General features: G+C 36.3%; 1 protein-coding gene across 5 annotated transcripts in view; it reads left to right on the top strand.

The window, feature by feature from the left end:
- LOC128858613 (sodium-dependent nutrient amino acid transporter 1-like) overlaps positions 1-19,145 on the top strand; it is a 28,291-nt gene extending 9,146 nt beyond the window's left edge. For 3 of the 5 annotated variants that reach the window (XM_054095029.1, XM_054095027.1, XM_054095028.1), the window contains exons 2-11: positions 7,291-7,380; positions 7,477-7,702; positions 7,760-8,030; positions 11,033-11,136; positions 11,205-11,394; positions 13,461-13,637; positions 13,700-13,799; positions 16,364-16,540; positions 18,532-18,626; positions 18,764-19,140. In XM_054095029.1, the coding sequence (XP_053951004.1) occupies positions 7,308-7,380; positions 7,477-7,702; positions 7,760-8,030; positions 11,033-11,136; positions 11,205-11,394; positions 13,461-13,637; positions 13,700-13,799; positions 16,364-16,540; positions 18,532-18,626; positions 18,764-18,940 (1,590 nt within the window). In that variant the 5' untranslated portion in view covers positions 7,291-7,307 and the 3' untranslated portion in view covers positions 18,941-19,140. Of the gene's footprint in view, positions 1-7,136; positions 7,216-7,290; positions 7,381-7,476; positions 7,703-7,759; positions 8,031-11,032; positions 11,137-11,204; positions 11,395-13,460; positions 13,638-13,699; positions 13,800-16,363; positions 16,541-18,531; positions 18,627-18,763 lie in introns of those variants that run through there. The other 2 variants (XM_054095030.1, XM_054095026.1) reach the window with 2 other exon arrangements.

The following is a 19,145-nucleotide window of genomic DNA, read 5'->3' on the forward strand; positions in this document are numbered from 1 at the left end:
ATTAAGGCGCGTACTACAAATAAAGGGTGGTTAAATTTCAAGGGCTGATGTTGAATGTGAACCACACCTAAACATCAGTTTTTTTTCTGCATTTCATTTGACATTTTTCAATTTCAGACTAACTCAATTTGAACCATGGAAAGATACACAATCGAGCAACGCGTTAAAGTGGTGGCAGGAAATGGCAACAGTGATTGACGAATTTTCGAAAAAATCATCTTCAGTGATGAGGCACATTTTCACCTCAGTGGATTCGTCAATAAGCACAATTGCCGCATTCGGGCGAATGATAATCCAAGAGTGATTGCCGAAAAACCAATGCACCCACAAAGAGTGACTGTTTGGTGCGGTTTATAGGCCGGCGGCATCATTGGGCCGTATTTTTTCCAAAATGAGGCCGGCCAGGCAGTTACTGTGAATAGTGTTCGCTATCGTGAAATGATAACGAACTTTTTATGGCCCGAATTGCCACTTGTCACACAGCTAACGAAACAATGTCTCTTTTGCGCGAAAAATTTGATGGCTGAATAATCCCACGTCGCGGCGGACATGTGATTTGACACCGTTGGACTTCTTTCTTTGGGGTTATTTGAAAGAAAAGGTCTACGTCAATAAGCCAGCAACAATTCAAGAGCTCAAGGATGAGATAATTCGGCACATTAACGGCATAGAACCTCAATTATGCCTCAGCGTCATCGAAAATTTGGACCATCTGATGGAGGTGTGCCGCCGAGGCCGTGGCGACCATTTGGCCAATATTTTGTTCCATACGTAATTGAGCTATACCTGTATTATCATAATAAAGAGAAATGACAATAATTTCCTAAAAAATTGTATTTTATTCAAAATCAACACCGGCCCTTAACCCCCCTTTAGGGGAAGGAGCTCGGCGAAACACCCAAAGCAGGTGAAAGGACCAATTATATATATACTATATATTGTATAAGGAGATCACAATGTACACATAATGTATATATGTATGCACACAAGATGATCTTAGAAAAAAAAGCAAGACCTCTGGAAACTAGTCAAACATCACCCCACCACTGAAAATGTCCTAAATTATAAAAAGGCGAATGCTAAATTCAAACGAGAAACGAAAATTTCTAAACGTGTGGCTTTCACAAATTTCACTAAGGATATAAACTGCAATACTCCATCAAAAGTCCTTTGGAACAAAGTGAACTTACTCTACGGGCACCGCCCATCTAACTTAATTCACTCTATTGAAAAAGATGACAAATTATCTACATCTAACTCCCTCGAAATAGGTGATTCGCTGGCAAAAGCATGGTCAAACTACTCAAAAGACACTAATTTTTCAGCTCAGTTCACAGGACAAAAAAATCGTTATAAAAACCCCATAAGCATGGTCTATCAACTAAGTAAAAAGGCGAAAGCTTTAGAAGAGCCCTTCACATTGCAAGAACTCGATGGATGCGTAGCTTCACAAAAAGGAAAAACACCTGGCCAAGATAATATCCCCTATGAGTTTATAAAACAACTTCCTTCAGTTGGCAAGCTCAAGTTATGTGAACTTTACAACCTCATTTACAATACACACACTATACCACAACAATGGAAAATTGCCCTTGTTGTACCCATACCGAAACCAAACAAGCCAAAAAACCTGACAGAAGGTTATAGGCCTATTTCCCTTCTATCTTGCCTATCAAAAACCATAGAAAAAATGGTATCTCGGAGGCTTATGTGGTATCTTCACACAAATAAGTTGCTGTCAAGTAACCAAACCGCCTTTAAGCCCGGAACCAACACATTAAACGCATTACTTCGTTTAGACGAATACATAACCAATAGTATTTCCAGCAGAAACCACACGTCTCTTATATCCATAGACATGGAAAAGGCATTCCATAGAGTTGGTTTACACTCCATAATGGATCAACTTTTAGCTTGGAAGTTAGGCCCAAAAATAATAAATTACATTAAAAATTTTATGCTAAATCGAAAATTCCGGGTTAAAGCAAACCAAATTATAACAGATTGTTGGCCTCTGGAAAATGGTTTACCGCAAGGTTCCCCCCTCTCTGTCACTCTCTTTTTAGTTGCCTTTGACAAACTCAGTCGAGTAATCAATGAGAACAAATATTTCAATCATGTCTTATATGCAGATGATTTATGTATATATGCCAAAGTACAAGACATAACGACGTTCCAATCAAAATTCAATAGCCTTTTAGTAGAAATAACAAACTGGTGCAACATCAGCGGAGCTAAGATATCCATAGCCAAATCTAATCATTTACATATATGCAACAGACATACTTGCAAAAGCTTTTTCGTAAACACAGAAGATACATACATAAAAAATGTTACATCACTTAAAATATTAAGTATATTTCTTAACAACAAATACAACTGGAATGATCACACAAACTATTTGCACAAATCACTACAAAACAGACTTAATATAATAAAATGTTTAAGTAACATCAGACTTGAAAGTAATACAAATGCCCTACTTAATATTGTGAGAGCTACCATTCTCTCGAAAATCGATTATGGATTATCTCTATACGGTGCTACATCCCAAACAAATATTTCAAAAATTTCATCTATATATCATTCTGCGATTCGTCTGGCGTTAGGCGCTTTTCGCACCACTCCCATCCTCAACATTCTCGCCGAAGCGGGATTTCCGCTAATAAAAGATAGAATCAGTTATATATCCGGACGAACGGCAATCAAACTAACACAAAATGATGACCCTGCCTTAAAATCAATAGTAAAAAACAGGCTGAAACGAAAACGAAAATCACGTAAAAAACCAGCAATAGAAACCAACATAAAGAATCCTCCATGGACACTACCGACGAACAGCATTCTACTACAGTTAACACAATATAAAAAAGAAATAGCTCCGGTGTCCGTATTTCTGCAAAACTTTCAACGCATACGCAACAATTACCATAATTGGTCCACACTATATACTGACGGCTCGAAAAATGAAGATATACTCGCCTTCAGCATTGTTAACGAAAATGCAACACTATCTTCCGCCTTATTACCATATTATGCATCCGTTTTCACAGCCGAAGCAACTGCCATCTATAACGCCTGTAAAATAGCAGAAAAAAAACGGAGAAAAATGGCTTATCTGCAGTGACTCACTATCAACTTTGACTTCAATAAAAAATATAAACAACAACGATATATTGATATCTCAAATCAGAGATACGCTAATTTCAAACCCTGAAAAAATAAAGTTGTTTTGGATCCCTAGCCATATTGGAATACGTGGAAACACCTTAGCAGACGCAGCAGCAAAACTTGCCACTAAGTCGCAGTTACACACAATATACAGTTTTAACAAGGTCGACCTAAAAAACGCAACTAACAAAGCAAATCGACAACAAATGTTACAACGATGGCAAAACATAAACCATTATTCTAAATGCATTAATCCAAGCTTCAACCCTCCAATCTTCCCAGCAACAACCACAAGGCGAAACACGATTATTTATACTCGTTTTTGGCTTGGACATACACGCCTGACCCACAGCAACCTCTTTCAAAACAACAACCTACAAAACCACGTTTGTCAATTCTGCAACGAAGAGACACTTTCTATCCAACACATCGTTACAAATTGTGAAGCATTACATTCAATAAGACAATCAATATCAAGCCACACAATAGAAGAACTTCTGTCCGAAGTTAACGCAGAAAACATTAAAAGTTGTATACACTTTATTTACAAAATTAATTTGTATTTTGAAATCTAAATTATACACGAATATTATTATATAAATACTTATGTTACGTAAAGCTGATGGCCTAGTCGCTAATGCTTTTTAATTCATTGTGATTGTAATTCATTACTTTTCCAATTTTCAAAAAAAAAAAAAAAAAAAAAAAGATGAATTAAATGTACAAGTCGAAAAAACAAACTTTATTTTAAATATTTTCGTTTCAATTGAATTTATTTTAAAATAAATAATTATAAATTTGTAAATCACGACACTTTTCCATTAGAGCAAAAACCAACTATTTTCGTCAGTTATTTTTGGTGCCTTATTTCTCGTAGCCCGCCATTTCGTCTATCAGCTGTTTATCAATTTAAGTTCTCAAGCTCTTAAAAAAGCACCCCTTACTTACATTCATTTCCACTTACCGATTGAAAAATGTTTTAATTGAGAAATATTGCGGTGTAACGTAACCATGCGAATATAATATTAAAATCCTGACTTAATGGGGACCACTCTTCTTCACTTCTTAACCATTATTGAGTACAATGAGCCTGTGTGGACTTGTGGTGTCCTATAAGAAGATTGTTCCTCTCAAAAGCATTTCTCTTCACTAAACGGCAGCAAACGATTCTGGAGCATTTCAACATATTTGTATTGTTTATTCTGGCATCAACAACGCGTTAGTCGGAATATCCAAAACAAACTTCTCAAACAGAAAATTTCCTTCCCCATCCTTGGGCTTGTTTGTGCTCACAGTTCGAATGGATTAGATCATCTTGAAAACTACAATATGATTCCGGCTTTAGGTACAAGCTGGAATTTGCTTTCATCCAACTACACAATACGTCGCCAGTGGTGATGCAATCTACCCCATGATAAGATGTTTTGCGAAATTGATTTACCAGAGCGCTTTTAAAATGCGCTATTAATTTCACGACTTGAAACAAAACTGTACAATATTTTTTCGTAATATGGAAAATATGGTATATAATTATATTTTCAACATTGCACCTAAAGAAGACATAACTGGATAACTTGGAAAAACATGCAAAATTGTGTATCGAAGCGGAAGGTGAATATGTTAATTAATCAAAAATATTTCTCACAAAGGCACTCAACAACGATCAAAAATCGGGTTCTCTGAAAATAAATAAAATTTCGCAATAAAACTTGGTACAGTCGTCTTTCTTTATCTATTGTAATGAAATTGGCTGCCTTCCATATAACGGTACTTTTAAAAAATGCAAATTAAGATAAATATTAGTTTTGTATAAGTTTTGCAATATAGGCGTAGTCAAGTCCACTTATTATGAAATATGTATGTACGAGTATATTTCAGTAGTCGCTGAACCGATTTCTCCTGAATATAATGCACGTACTGCTGTTAGCCCACTCAAAAACTCTTTCCATCTTTTAGATATTAGACAATAATCACGTTCAGTTCTCATATATAGAAGTATTTTCCAAAGATGTGAATTCTGCGATGTTCCACCATGTAAATAATTATGCTAGATTTCTAAGGCTTGAATTTATATATATATATAACTGGTGCGTACACCCTTTTTGGGTGTTTGGCCGAGCTCCTCCTCGTATTTGTGGTGTGCGTCTTGATGTTGTTCCACAATTGGAGGGACCTACAGTTTCAAGCCGACTCCGAACGGCAGACACTCGGAGGTTTGCCATTGCCTGCCAAGTTGCGACCGCTATTAGAAAAATGTTTTTCTTAATTTTGGTGTTTTCACCGAGATTTGAACCGACGTTCTCTCTGTGAATTTCGAATGGTAGTCACGCACCAACCCATTGGGCTACGGCGGCCTGAGGCTTGAATTTACGCTCATTAATAATGCAGTTCTTAAAAATTATAACGCACCGCAGAATACCAATTTCAAAGTTATGGACTGGAGTTGACAAAAATATAGAACTAAAAATACAAAGGCGCGTTAAACCCAGGTTTACTTAAATAGGGACTAAATATTTAGAACTGGGTTTCTTTTTTCTTTACTTCCGTAGTTAATTTAGTAATATGTTTTAGTAAGAACCAGCTTTGACACAAACCTACTCTAATCTATATTTTTATGTCTGTTTAAAAATTTACATTCAAATATTTTTGTTTTCCTGTTGACTTTGAAATTTAATAATATATTGATATATGTATGTACATCTGGATTCATAATAATAGCAGCGCGACAATTTGCAATGCTTTGACTATTTATTTTATTTGTTTTATAAAAATATAGTTCGTACTACAACAAAAATTAACGTTTCACACTTTATACAAAATTTAAAACTTGTTAATCAGAATTAAAAAAAAAAAAAATTCATGTGTGTACTTTTATAGTCCATTCAATTTTGTTACAATAACGTTTCAGTTTAAGTGGCTGAAAACTCGCAAATGAATTTTCGAACATGTTTCATGGTTTATTATATAAAAATCTTTTTCAATATCTTGAAAGTTAAACGTTTTTGTTAGTTCTTAATATTTATTTATTGTTGAAAGCTAACCGTTTTTGTTAGTTCTTAATATTTATTTATTGTGACTATGATTAAAATAAACTATGGTTTTTCTTAAGCCTTAACAGCTTAACAAATATACAACCGGAAAATATTAAGACAATCTGCGCACTTTGTAGCTGTTAATTCGGACTATAAACTAATTTCGGTGTGAAATAGGAATTTACTCGTATATTATACTATTTTTAGATTCTTTCATTTATATATTAAGATTGTTTTAATATGTTAGCTTTAATACTTTTTTTAACTTTATAAATATAGCAAAGAATAAAAAAATATTAAAGATACAAAATTTAAGTACCTTTCATTTGACGTATCACTTAGTTTGATCGGTTATGGGACTATTCAGGTAGTAGATATTTTAGTAATATACCTTTTTTTCTATGTCGTTAAATAGAGAAATAATCAAAAGCTAAATAAATGCTCTTCAAAATAATGATACGAGTATGTACATAGTTTCTATGGTGCCGGTATAATTTCAAAAAGTTTTTTTTCAAGGTCATTAGCAAAGTCGGTTAAAGTACGAAAGGTTCCAGTTAATGAAAAACATGTTAACCTGTTTTTTCGGTATCCATTATCACTAACACTTTTCACATATCCAGCTCTAAGAAATCACTGATAGAACTACAGGGTTGCGGTCACCTTTATTGACGCGCAAATAGTGTACTGAGGCCGTGTTCAAATTGAATGATTAGGTGGCTCACACTGAAGCGGCGTGAATTTCATCACACTTCTAACTAAACCATTGATATTTGCAATTTCGATTTAAAAGTGAAAGCGCGAGATGTTCGGCACAGGCTCGATATTTTTGGTTACTTCGGGTTTAGTTTTTTATTTTTCATATTTGGTGGAACCACTGTGAAATGGTTGTTCTATTTGTGAAAAGTTTTTTTCATTGGAATAGAAGGCGCATATATTCTTTATTCTTTTTACCACAGTTTTGACCTCAATTGTTCGACTGCTTCAATTGAATAATTACTTTTAACTAGCTATAGTATGTTCCTAATATGTACGTAGTAATATCTCTTGAATTTTTTTACTGTGTTTGTGCATACTTATGTCTTTAAAGGAAAGCCAGTGTACTACATGGAAGTGCTTTTGGGACAGTTTTGCAGTAAGAGTTCGGTAAAAATATGGGCTGCCTGTCCAGCATTTTTAGGTGAGTTATCCGAAATGAAACTCTGCCATCCTTCAAAGTACAATACACCATATTTACATGCACCTACATACTCGCATGCATATCCATGAATTGTAGGTGTGGGCATCGGACAGGCAATTGCGACATTGGCGGTATTAACATACTACTCAGCTTTGTTAGCTCTTACCATTTATTACTTTATTGGATCGTTTCAATCGCCTTTGCCATGGGCATTCTGCAGGGAGGAGTGGGGAACGAATTGTGTAAATTCCAGTGTTTTAAACAGTAATGAAGATAACTACTCGGTTGACAGGTTGCAAAGCAGTTCTGAATTATATTTCACGTAAGTAAATGTTTTTTAGTATTAAAATTAAGTAAATAAATTTTTCTCAATTTGCAGTAAAACTGTACTAAGGGAAATCGAGGATATATCTGATGGCATTGGGACTCCTAGTTGGCGCCTCGTATTAACTCTCTTGGCTTCTTGTATAATTGCCTATTTTATTATTATCAAAGGCGTCCGAAGTTTGGGAAAAGCTGCATACTTCTTAGCGATATTCCCTTACGTAATCCTCTTTACGTTGCTAATAAGGGCAGTCACATTGGATGGAGCTGCAGATGGTATCATCTATTTTCTAAAACCTGAATGGAATAAACTGTTAGACATGAAGGTACGTACGCACACATACATATACTAATAACACCGGCACACAAAAAAAAAAGTGGGGAGTACTTTTGACTAGACCCATATATCCCTATGTATTTTGACGCGCTGAATCCGAATTCGGTGTCCGTTTTGCCCGTACACCCCCAAAATTTTAAGTAAATAGCGAAAAACCGTGAAACCCCATGAAAAATCGCTGAAAATCGCATTTATAGACGTTTGTCAATTTTAAAAACTTTTCTTATGAGTGTATTATACCTGATTTCAGTGTATTTTGACGCACTGAATCCGAATCCGGGGTTTGTTTTGACCGTACACCCCCAAAATTTTGATTAAATAGGCTAAAACAGTGAAAAACCGTGAGAAATCGCTGAAAATCGCCTTTTTATACGTTGGTAAATGTTAAAAAGTTTTCTTACGAGTGTATTATACCTGATTTCAGTGTATTTTGACGCCTTGAATCCGAATCCGGGGTTTGTTTTGCCCGTACACCCCCAAAATTTTGATTAAATAGGCTAAAATCGTGAAAAACCGTGAAAACCGTGAGAAATCGCTGAAAATCGCCTTTTTATACGTTGGTAAATGTTAAAAAGTTTTCTTACGAGTGTATTATACCTGATTTCAGTGTGTTTTGACGCACTGAATCCGAATCCGGTGTTTGTTTTGCCCGTACGCCCCCAAAGATTTGATTAAATAGCGAAAAACCGCGAAAACCCGTGAAAAATTGCTGAAAATCGCATTTGTAGACATTGGTAAATGTTCGAAAGTTTTCTTGTGAGTGTATTATACATGATTTTAGTTCATTTTAATGTGCCTAATACGAGTTAGGTGTTCGTTTTGCTTTTAACTACAGATTTTGCATAAACTGTACATGCGACTGTGATTGCATAAAGAAAATTATAAATTTTTTTCATTTATTTTTCATTGAGTGCTTATGATAGAGATGGAAAAATATGTGAGAAATGCTGCTCTTACACTGTTCTTCTTCTTTTGTAACGTACTCTTTTTTCTTCAAACGATCTATGTAATGGATTTCTATTTCTCTTCCCATTACCCTTACCTCTTACCCACTAATGTAGAGCTGCGGTCGCTGGATGACGACGACTGCGGGCCCGCTTTCTCACCCTGACCAGTCGCCGATACTGGGGTATCCCTCCCCTGCATCGTAAAGCACTTGCTTGTACTTGCCATGACGGCACGATAGCCGTTAACCCAGGGCTCCGCCAGATTGCTCTGTTGCCCACCGTCACCTCGTGGAGGTGCCCTGGTCGCAAGTACAAGCAAAAGAATAGATTCATATGCCAAGGTTTCTTCAGTAGTAAAACTATCCATAAACTAGCCTATTTAATCAAAATTTTGGGGGTGTACGGGTAAAACAAACACCGGATTCGGATTCAGTGCGTCAAAACACACTGAAATCAGGTATAATACACTCGTAAGAAAACTTTTTAATATTTACCAACGTATAAAAAGGCGATTTTCAGCGATTTCTCACGGTTTTTCACGGTTTTCACGGTTTTTCACGGTTTTAGCCTATTTAATCAAAATTTTGCGGGGTGTACGGGCAAAACAAACACCGGATTCGGATTCAAGGCGTCAAAATACACTGAAATCAGGTATAATACACTCGTAAGAAAACTTTTTAACATTTACCAACGTATAAAAAGGCGATTTTCAGCGATTTCTCACGGTTTTTCACTGTTTTAGCCTATTTAATCAAAATTTTGGGGGTGTACGGTCAAAACAAACCCCGGATTCGGATTCAGTGCGTCAAAATACACTGAAATCAGGTATAATACACTCATAAGAAAAGTTTTTAAAATTGACAAACGTCTATAAATGCGATTTTCAGCGATTTTTCATGGGGTTTCACGGTTTTTCGCTATTTACTTAAAATTTTGGGGGTGTACGGGCAAAACGGACACCGAATTCGGATTCAGCGCGTCAAAATACATAGGAATATATGGGTCTAGTCAAAAGTACTCCCCACTTTGTTTTTTTTGTGTGCCGGTGTAATAAGTGTACTACTTTTACGAGGAATAATACATGGGCTGAAAAGTCCCGGTCCTAACAAAGAAAACACACACAGCGCAATTATTCTAGCGCCGCTCTAACATTTCAATACCACTTTTGTACGAACGAAATATCTTTTGCCTCAAAAGTGGCCTGAGTTACAGCGATAACCTCTTCAGTCGAGAGATATTTCTGGGAGCCAAATCTGGCGAATACGGTAAATGTGGGAGCAATTCGAAGTTCAATTCACGTAGTTGTGTCATTATTTTGATTGACTTGTGACTTGGTGCGTTGTCTTGATGAAACAAAACAGTGAACAAAACAGAAACAAAACAGTGAACACTTTGAACAGAGCTTTCTCATAGTCAAAGTTCATGCAATATAAAGCTAATACGTCCTTTTGATAACTTTACGATGTCAGCTAACTCACGAAACTTCACTTTTCGATAATTTAAAAGATTTTGTGGATTTTGTTGATGTTTTCTGCTGTTACCGTCTCATTTGGATGTCCACTGGGTTGTACATCATCGGTGTCTCTAAGACCCCGTTTGAAGTCAGCAAACCATCGTTTTATTATTGTTTCTGATAGACCGGAGTCCCCATTACATTTTTAAAGCCATCGCTTCGCTTGAACGTTATTTTTCCCCACCAAGAAGCAGTATAAAATTAAAACACGAAATTCTTTTTGATCCATTGTTTTGAAAATAACAAAAGTAGCGTCACCCTTAGCACAATAGCTCACAAACAAATAAATAGAATACCATGAAATTTTAACAGCAGTCTTTTTAAGGTTAGTACTAACTGAAAAAGAGGTGAATACAATAAAACTAGTGCCATCTATGTTGTAGGCCCGAGGTTTTCAGCCAATGAGTTAAATTCCCATCGAGATGTGATTTTTAACTTATTTAAACCTGCATAACAATTCTTATCTTTGTTGAAACAAACAAAAAACAGTATATGATGCAATAACTGTTCTACTATTTTTAAAACTTTTAGGTGTGGAAGGAAGCTGTAGTTCAGTGTTTTTTTTCCTTGTCTGTTTGTTTTGGTCCAATTGTCGCATTTTCTTCGCATAATAATTTTCGGTATAATGTTTATCGGTAAGTGTATTATGGACATAATCCTGTGATTCTTCCAGTTTATTAATTAAAATATTTCGCAATGACAGAGATGCTATGATTGTTACAACTTTGGACACTTTTACATCTTTATTGGCTGGAATTACAATTTTTGGAATTTTAGGAAACTTGGCACTTAACTTAAATGCTAACGATATCAGTGACGTTGTACGAAGTGGCACTGGATTGGCATTTATTTCATATCCCGATGCCATCGCCAAGTTTCAATTTGTGCCTCAGGTATGTTTAAAAACGAATTTCTAAGAAATTCTCTTGTACTAACTTAGTATAGCAGTAGTGGTAGTTTATTTTATTTAATTTTTAAATGGTTTTGTAGTTTTAACTAAAAACAAAAGCAACAGGTGAAGACAACCTATTCATTAATTTATGCTGCGCGTCTTCGCTAAGCATGGTGGGGATTAAAGCTCAGTTCCGGCTTCAAACCGCAAATGGTCTTTGTAAAATTGTGTTAGATATTGGCTTTCTGTCCTTTTAATGTTGGCGCTGGGAAACAACAGCCGATATTCCAGGCAAATTGGTTCACCCAAAATCCACAGATTTATTATTGGAAAGTAATACGAGCTGGGGCTTAATGCACCATCACCAAACACCAGCGACCGCATACTGTTTAGCGTGAAGTTTTCTTTGGAATAGTCATGAGCCATAATCTCCGTTCGCATTATTTGTTGTTTGTTTTCCGGAGAAATAGTTGAGAAACGCGCTTTTTACAATGTCTGATTTGATTAAGCAGAGAAGTGCCATCAAATTTTGTTTGCGGAAAGAAATTTCGGCTGCGGAAACGTTTAGCATGTTGCAGAAGGCATTTGGTGATACGACCATGTCGCAGAAAAATGTTTATAAGTGGTAAAAAGACTTCAAAGAGGGTCGAGAACGTGTTGATGACTTGGAGCGCCCCGGACGACCATCGACGTCAACAGATGACCAACACACAAAGTTGTTCAAAAATAAAGGTCATGATGACAGTTTTTTTCGATTTTCGTGGTGTGGTGCACTATGAATTCCTTCCACCTGGCCAAACTGTTAATAAGTAATATTATTTGAGCGTTATGCGTCGTCTAAAAAGACCAGAATTATGGGCCAACAACTCTTGGTTTTTGCATCACGATAATGCACCGTCTCACACTGCACTCGTTCTTCGTGACCATTTCGCCAAAAATTCCACGCATATCGTTCCGCAACCACCGTATTCGCCTGAGTTGGCTCCGTGTGACTTGTGGCTATTCCCAAAACTCAAGAGACCACTCCGGGGAACGCGTTTCTAGTCGATTGAGGAGATAAAAGCTGAATCGAAGAAGGTGCGGCTATACCGGAAATGGACTATTTGGAATGTTTCGGGGTTTGGAAAAATCGTTGGCATAAGTGTATTTCATCGAGAGGGGATTATTTTGAAGGGGATGAAATTGATTTACAAGAATAAATAAAAATTTTTCATTATACAACCAAATTCACCTTACTTTTTGCTCAGCTCTCTTTCCAGCTAAATACAGTATTCCAGGGTTCCAACATTCGTATTTACTGAATTTTATATTGGATAACTTCTGTATCCTAAGGTAAAATTTAAATTAAAACTATGACATTTGAGCACATTGAAAATGTGAAAGAGTAACCGGCGGCCGCCGTAGCCGAATGAGTTTGTGCGTGACTACCATTTCGATAGAGCTCGGGTTAAAACTCACTGTGGGCATAAAAGTGATAGAAAAGTTGTTTTCTAATAGCGGTCGCCCTTCGGCGGGCAGTGGCAAACCTCCGAGTGTATTTCTGCCACGAGAAAGCTCCCCATAAAAGTCCATCTGCCGTTACGAGGCAGCAACATTATGGGCCAACATTAAAATTCACACCACAAATTGGAGCCAGCAAACGACGCACGCGCCAATCTTATATGAATTTTATGGCCGGCACACGTTTTGAAAAAACCGATTGTAACAACTAAAACCGCTTTAACAATTTGATATACGCGAATTCAATCAGGATCCGGTTTATTACTCTCATGGCACCTTAATTTTGGCAATGCTCATTAGAAAAATTTTGGCGATTTTTTCTAAGTAGTGGTATAAACTCACACAGCTGGTATTAAAAGGGTGTCGTCAATGTAGTCGTAAGGGCGTTGGGACCTATTCTCGACTTGAGGCAATAGGATTGCTTCTTTTACTTATAGTATATGCTACAATTAATGCAAATATTATTTGTTTAAATATAAATAAATACATCATTAACATAATCTCTATTACTTCCATTTAGTATCCCAGAAAGTTCAAAACCGTATACTAAACTTTGACCTCCGAAAGCTTTTTTCGGTATTATTCTTTTTCATGCTATTCGTCCTGGGAATCGGAACCATAGCAGCGCTACAAAATGCAGTCATTACAATTCTTTGTGACCAGTTTAAATTAAAAAAATTCTGGTTGGTATCTTTGATCGTGTCAATCATAGGATTTAGCGTTGGTATATCGTATGTGACCCCGGTAAGTTCAAGCTTATCGATCATTTAATGGAAAATCAATATAATGAAATATTTTTATAATAGGGTGGACAATGGATTCTAAATCTTGTGGATTATTTTGCTGGAACTTTTATAGTATTTTCTCTTGCATTTTTTGAAGTTATCGGTATGACTTGGTGCTATGGTAAGTGTATTTTAATAAAGGGTTTTTTAATAAGAGATGATATTTTGATATTCAAAGAATGATTTCGTTGCTTGTGTGGCACGTAGCGCCGTCTTGTTGAAAGTAAACGTTGTCCAGATCAATACCATCCAATTCCGGCCATAAAAATCGTTAATCATCTCTCGATAGCACAATCCATTCACCGCAACTGTTACTCCAGCTTCATTTTCGAAAAAGTAAGGTCCAATGACTCCGCCGGACCATAAACCGCACCAAACAGTCACACGCTGAGGATAGAGAGGCTTTTCAACAATAACTCTTGGATTTTTTGAGCCCCAGATCCGACAATTTTGCTTGTTGACGAAGTCACCGAGGTGGAAATAGGCCTCATCCCTCAAGATGATTTTTCGATGGAACTCCGGATCATTTTCATACATTTCAATGGCCCAATCAGCAAAGGCACGACGTTGTTTTTGTGTAAACTGGACTTTATAAGCCTTAATACCCAAATCCTTAAGCAAAATACGGTGTAATGATGCTTGTGGAATGCCTATTTCCAAAGAACGACGAAGAATGGACAAACCTGGGTTTTCTTCAATACTTTCGGCTACAACAGCAATATATTCGGCTGTTCTTGAGCGACGTGCACGGGTTTTATTCTTCACTAACTTGTCCCAACAGGTCGAATTTTTCACCAATTTCTGTATTGCGGTCCGACAAGGTGCTTCACGATGCCCCAAAAATGTTGAGTTTTACGAACCGTCTCTGCCAAATTTTCACCATTTTTATAGTGAATTTTAATAATTTCAATGCGTTGTTTAAGCGTGTATCGTTCAATTTTTATTAGTGGCGTAGTTTCTATTTGTCAAATATCAAAAAATTACAGCTTCAAACGTGACATCAACCGAAATAGCGGGCTAATCAAAATAACACCTGTTATTGGAAAACCCTTTATTATATAATGACTTTCCGTTTCCTTGTAGGCTGTAATCAAATCACTACAACTTGAAGTAATATTAAAATCTTTTTGGGATATTTATTTTACTCTTTCGGCGTTTGAAAGCACCCTGCTGGAAATAGAATAGAATGGAACTAAACTCGCCCATTCAAAGGTTTAAAACTACATAAATATAATTTATTATTTATAGTTGTTTAGCGTTTTTCAATTCAAAGTAAAAACAGAGGTGACACTCAGAGGTGACACTTTTGTAAACAAACAAAAAAATTGACGGTAAGACTTTGATAGATGATATTCACGACAAGTATTGTAAGCATTTTAGGCCACTCCAAAAGTATTACAAGTTCAATTCAAGGCTTCAAAGCTCGTGAACTGCGAGTTCACTTTATCAAAAGACAGTTTAATTGGTTGTGTGGCCTGACGCCCAATTCTGCTCAAACCAAAGGCTAATTATACAAAACGTGGTAATTGTACTCGTACCTGACCATCATTGTTCCTTGGCGGAAATGCATGCCCAGCAGCATTTGCGAAAAAATAGGCCAGATATTTAACTACTATAGATACGCATTATTTTCACGAAACATATAGGTATTTTTTTGGCATAGCCGTCGAAATAAAAAAGCGTTAAATACTACGTGCATTTGGGAGAGTTAATTGAATTTGTGCAAAATTTTCACGGAGTAAAAATTGTGCTGTTGCGATCGGGGCCGAGTCAATGATTTAAGATAGATTTGTGACCGTGGGTATTGCCCAAGCAAACGATCGTACACACCTATTCAGCATATGATCGGCATGTGAAATTACCCCCTATGACACTAACCACTTTTTCACACACCTACATAAATCCACTATCTAACACCCCCTTCCCTCTGATCCAACGATGATGGAAAGATGCTTCCTAGGCCTACCATTGGATGAGATGGATGACGTCGAATGATTCCATAGCGCTGGGCAGGGTTTTGTAAACTGCTACACGAAATTGTGTACTGCATACACTTCAGATTCAATTTTTTTCAAAAAGAGGCTATTTGGAGCTTAACCAATACTTTGGGATTTACATACCACATGTAGCTTGCAATATTGTCAATGATGTCAAGCGCAGAAAAATTCGGTTTATTTCGCGAAGTTATTTTTCTATGTAGCATTTTTATTTTTATTTTATATTTGGATTGCAAGTGGCCGCCGTAGCCGAATGGGTTGGTGCGTGACTACCATTCAGAACTCACAGAGAGAACGTGGGTTCGAGTCTCGGTGAAACACCAAATTAACAAAAACATTTTTCTAATAGCGGTCGCCCCTCGGCAGGCAATGGCAAACCTCCGAGTGTATTTCTGCCATGAAAACGCTCTTCATTAAAATATTTTCCGTTCGTAGTCGGCTTGAAACTGTAGGTCCCTCCATTTGTGGAAGGATGCGCCAATTATTTATATATATTTGGATTGCAATCCAGGAGAAATATTGATTTTGCATATCCAAAAACGTACTCAGCCAGTTTCTGATCTATTCAGTATGTATATCAAACGGTCTCAAAGGTGGTACGGTAGATATCACTTAGCTGTTTAACAATAAAACATCCAATTTTACATATATGTAAGCTAAATATATGCCTTTAATTCTATTGATACAGGTCTTCGCAACTTTTGTGATGATATGGAGTTCATGACCGGTCGTAAGGTATCAATTTACTGGCGTTTTTGCTGGGGTATAATAACTCCATTGTTATTGGCAGTGATTTTTATTTACTCACTTGTGATCATGGAACCATTGACGTATTCTACATGGTCGTACCCAGTTTCCGTTGAGAGTAAGTAAAACATACAAACATAACATAAATAAAACTAATAATAGTGTGACGCACGAACAGAACAGGTTTACATCTCGGGCTTCTCCTAAATTTGGTCATGCCATATTATTATTATTTTTTCAAAACAGAGTACCCCAAAATTTACGCCTACTCCCTCATAAAAAAGTTTGTTTTTAGTTCCCGCTTCCAATATAATCGTACATTTTGTGCCGAATGCAGAATTTATACCTAAGCAAGTTTTTTATTACCAATCAGCAATCAGCTGACACGGTTTTATGGAAGAAATAATACCGCCACTCGATTCCTGGAGAATTCGATAGAATGAATTGGCATAATCTTGGAGCTTTGTTTAAATTTTCTAGTTTAGAAATAACTTATTTCTTTCATTCTCTTTTAAATTCTCCTGTATGTGTACATTAACCTAATCTAACTTTTAATTTTTCTTTACAAAACCTTGTCTAAAGTTTACGTTACGGCAAATTTGTTGGGGAATTTTCATTTAGCTGACACTCCCACATGACATGTGTAAGGGTTAATTTCGTTAGTGTGTACTGAAAGAATTGTTTTCCATATGCAAATAGGTTACTGCACACATTTTCTATTTCGGGTCTTTTCTGGCGTTTAAGTACAACTTTGAGTTCTAGTGTATGATATTAACAGAGTTATAGTAGAATTTTATGAAAAAACTTTTGGCGTTACATTTTGGCCCGCTGTTATGAAACAAAAAATACCCATCTATAAAGAGTTTAAATGTTCTACAAAATTGTTTTTGTGTTTTTACCTAGAACTGCATGTATAGGGTGTTTTTTTTAGAGGTTAGGTTTTCAAGTTGGCACTACTTTTTTCGTGGATGGTCTTTTTGACAGCTGTCACTTGATTTATGCTCAGTTTGGTTTGCCATTTCATAATGAATAGACTTACACCTGAACAACATTTGCAAATCGTGCAAATTTGGGCCCAAAACGAGATGGCCACCGATCCCGATTTTCACAAGAAAATTTTGTTCAGCGATGAAGCTCACTTTTGGTTGAATGGGTATGTCAATAAGCAAAATTGTCGCATTTGGAGTGAACATAATCCACAAGCCATTGCTGAGACGCCGTTACATCCCCAAAAAGTCACTGTTTGGTGTGCTCTATGGGCAGAGGGAATCATTGGTGCATATTTCTTTAAAAATGAAGCCGGCCATAATGTTACAGTCAATGGAGAGCGCTATAGAGCCATGATTAATGACTTTTTCGTGCCTGAATTGGACGATGTTGATGTGGACGACCTTTGGTCCCAACAAGACGGCGCTACATGCCAACGCAACAATCGATTTATTGAAGGAAACTTTTGGTGAGCGCATTATCTCGTGCCGTGTACCTGTGGCGTGGCCTCCAAGATCGTGCGATATAACACCGCTGGACTATTTCTTGTGGGGCTATGTGAAGTCGCTTGTCTACGCAGATAAGCCCGAGACGATTGACGTCTTGGAAGAAAATATTCGGCGCGTTATTGCTGACATACGGCCCCAATTGCTGCAAAAAGTGGTCGAAAATTGGGCCTCTCGGCTGGAATTTATTCGAGCCAGCCGCGGCGGCCACTTGCCCGAAATCATTTTTAAAACATAATGGCAAACCCTTATCTTTATAATAAAGCTAAATTCTTGGCCATAACATTAAATTATATACGTTTTATTTCAACTTGAAAACCTAACCTCTAAAAAAACACCCTATACTTATGTACCTGTATATACATACTTTTATAAAATGTAAAGATCACATAGATTCTTATGTCGATGTAGCAAAATAGTGTGCTAAAAGTTGAATATATGTAGGGGGGTCAAATATTCAACTTAATAAAATTCTGTCATAACCTTTCAAATCGCCTACACACATTTTTTTTTTAGTTTTTTTGTCCTCTCTACCAGAACGCATTCTCAGAAACTTGTTATTTTTGTGTGTGTTGTATATTACAATGTTATAGATGTTAATTAAATTTACTTGCAGTTATTGGTTGGATGTTGCTTGTCATAGGATTCCTCCAGTTCCCTTTATGGGGCATTTGGTATTTATACACACACAAACAAACTTCTTTTGGAAAGGTACAAATGCACAAATACATATGCGTAATTTTATATACTTTATTGTTATTATAAAATATTTATAAATATTTTTTATTATTATATTAAAATGTATATAGTATTATATATTTATATTATTTTTTATCTCATCATCTTAGACAATCAAAAAGGGTGTATCACCAAGTGCAAAATGGGGTCCAATTGATCCAAAAATACACGCAGAATGGCTGCTGCATAAACAGTATTTAAGGAACATGCGAGACGAAGAGCGAAGAAAGAAAGGACTGAGCAAATTTAAACAGAATTTGTTTTACCTGATTGGTATATCCAATTAAAACTAAAATGATATCATACATGTGAATTTGGTTATTCATTCTAATTGAATTTATTATTCTTATCGATACTAGTATAGTAAGCATGAATGTAGAGATTGAGAAATTGCATTTTAACGATTAGAAAATTCGATATTAGACGCAATAAAAAGTGGCATGAAAGAAATGCAGTAATTTAATTAAGTGTAGTCCCGAACAACCGAGGGAA

Source organism: Anastrepha ludens, chromosome 3 (genome assembly GCF_028408465.1).
Source record: "Anastrepha ludens isolate Willacy chromosome 3, idAnaLude1.1, whole genome shotgun sequence".
Lineage (NCBI taxonomy): Eukaryota > Metazoa > Arthropoda > Insecta > Diptera > Tephritidae > Anastrepha > Anastrepha ludens.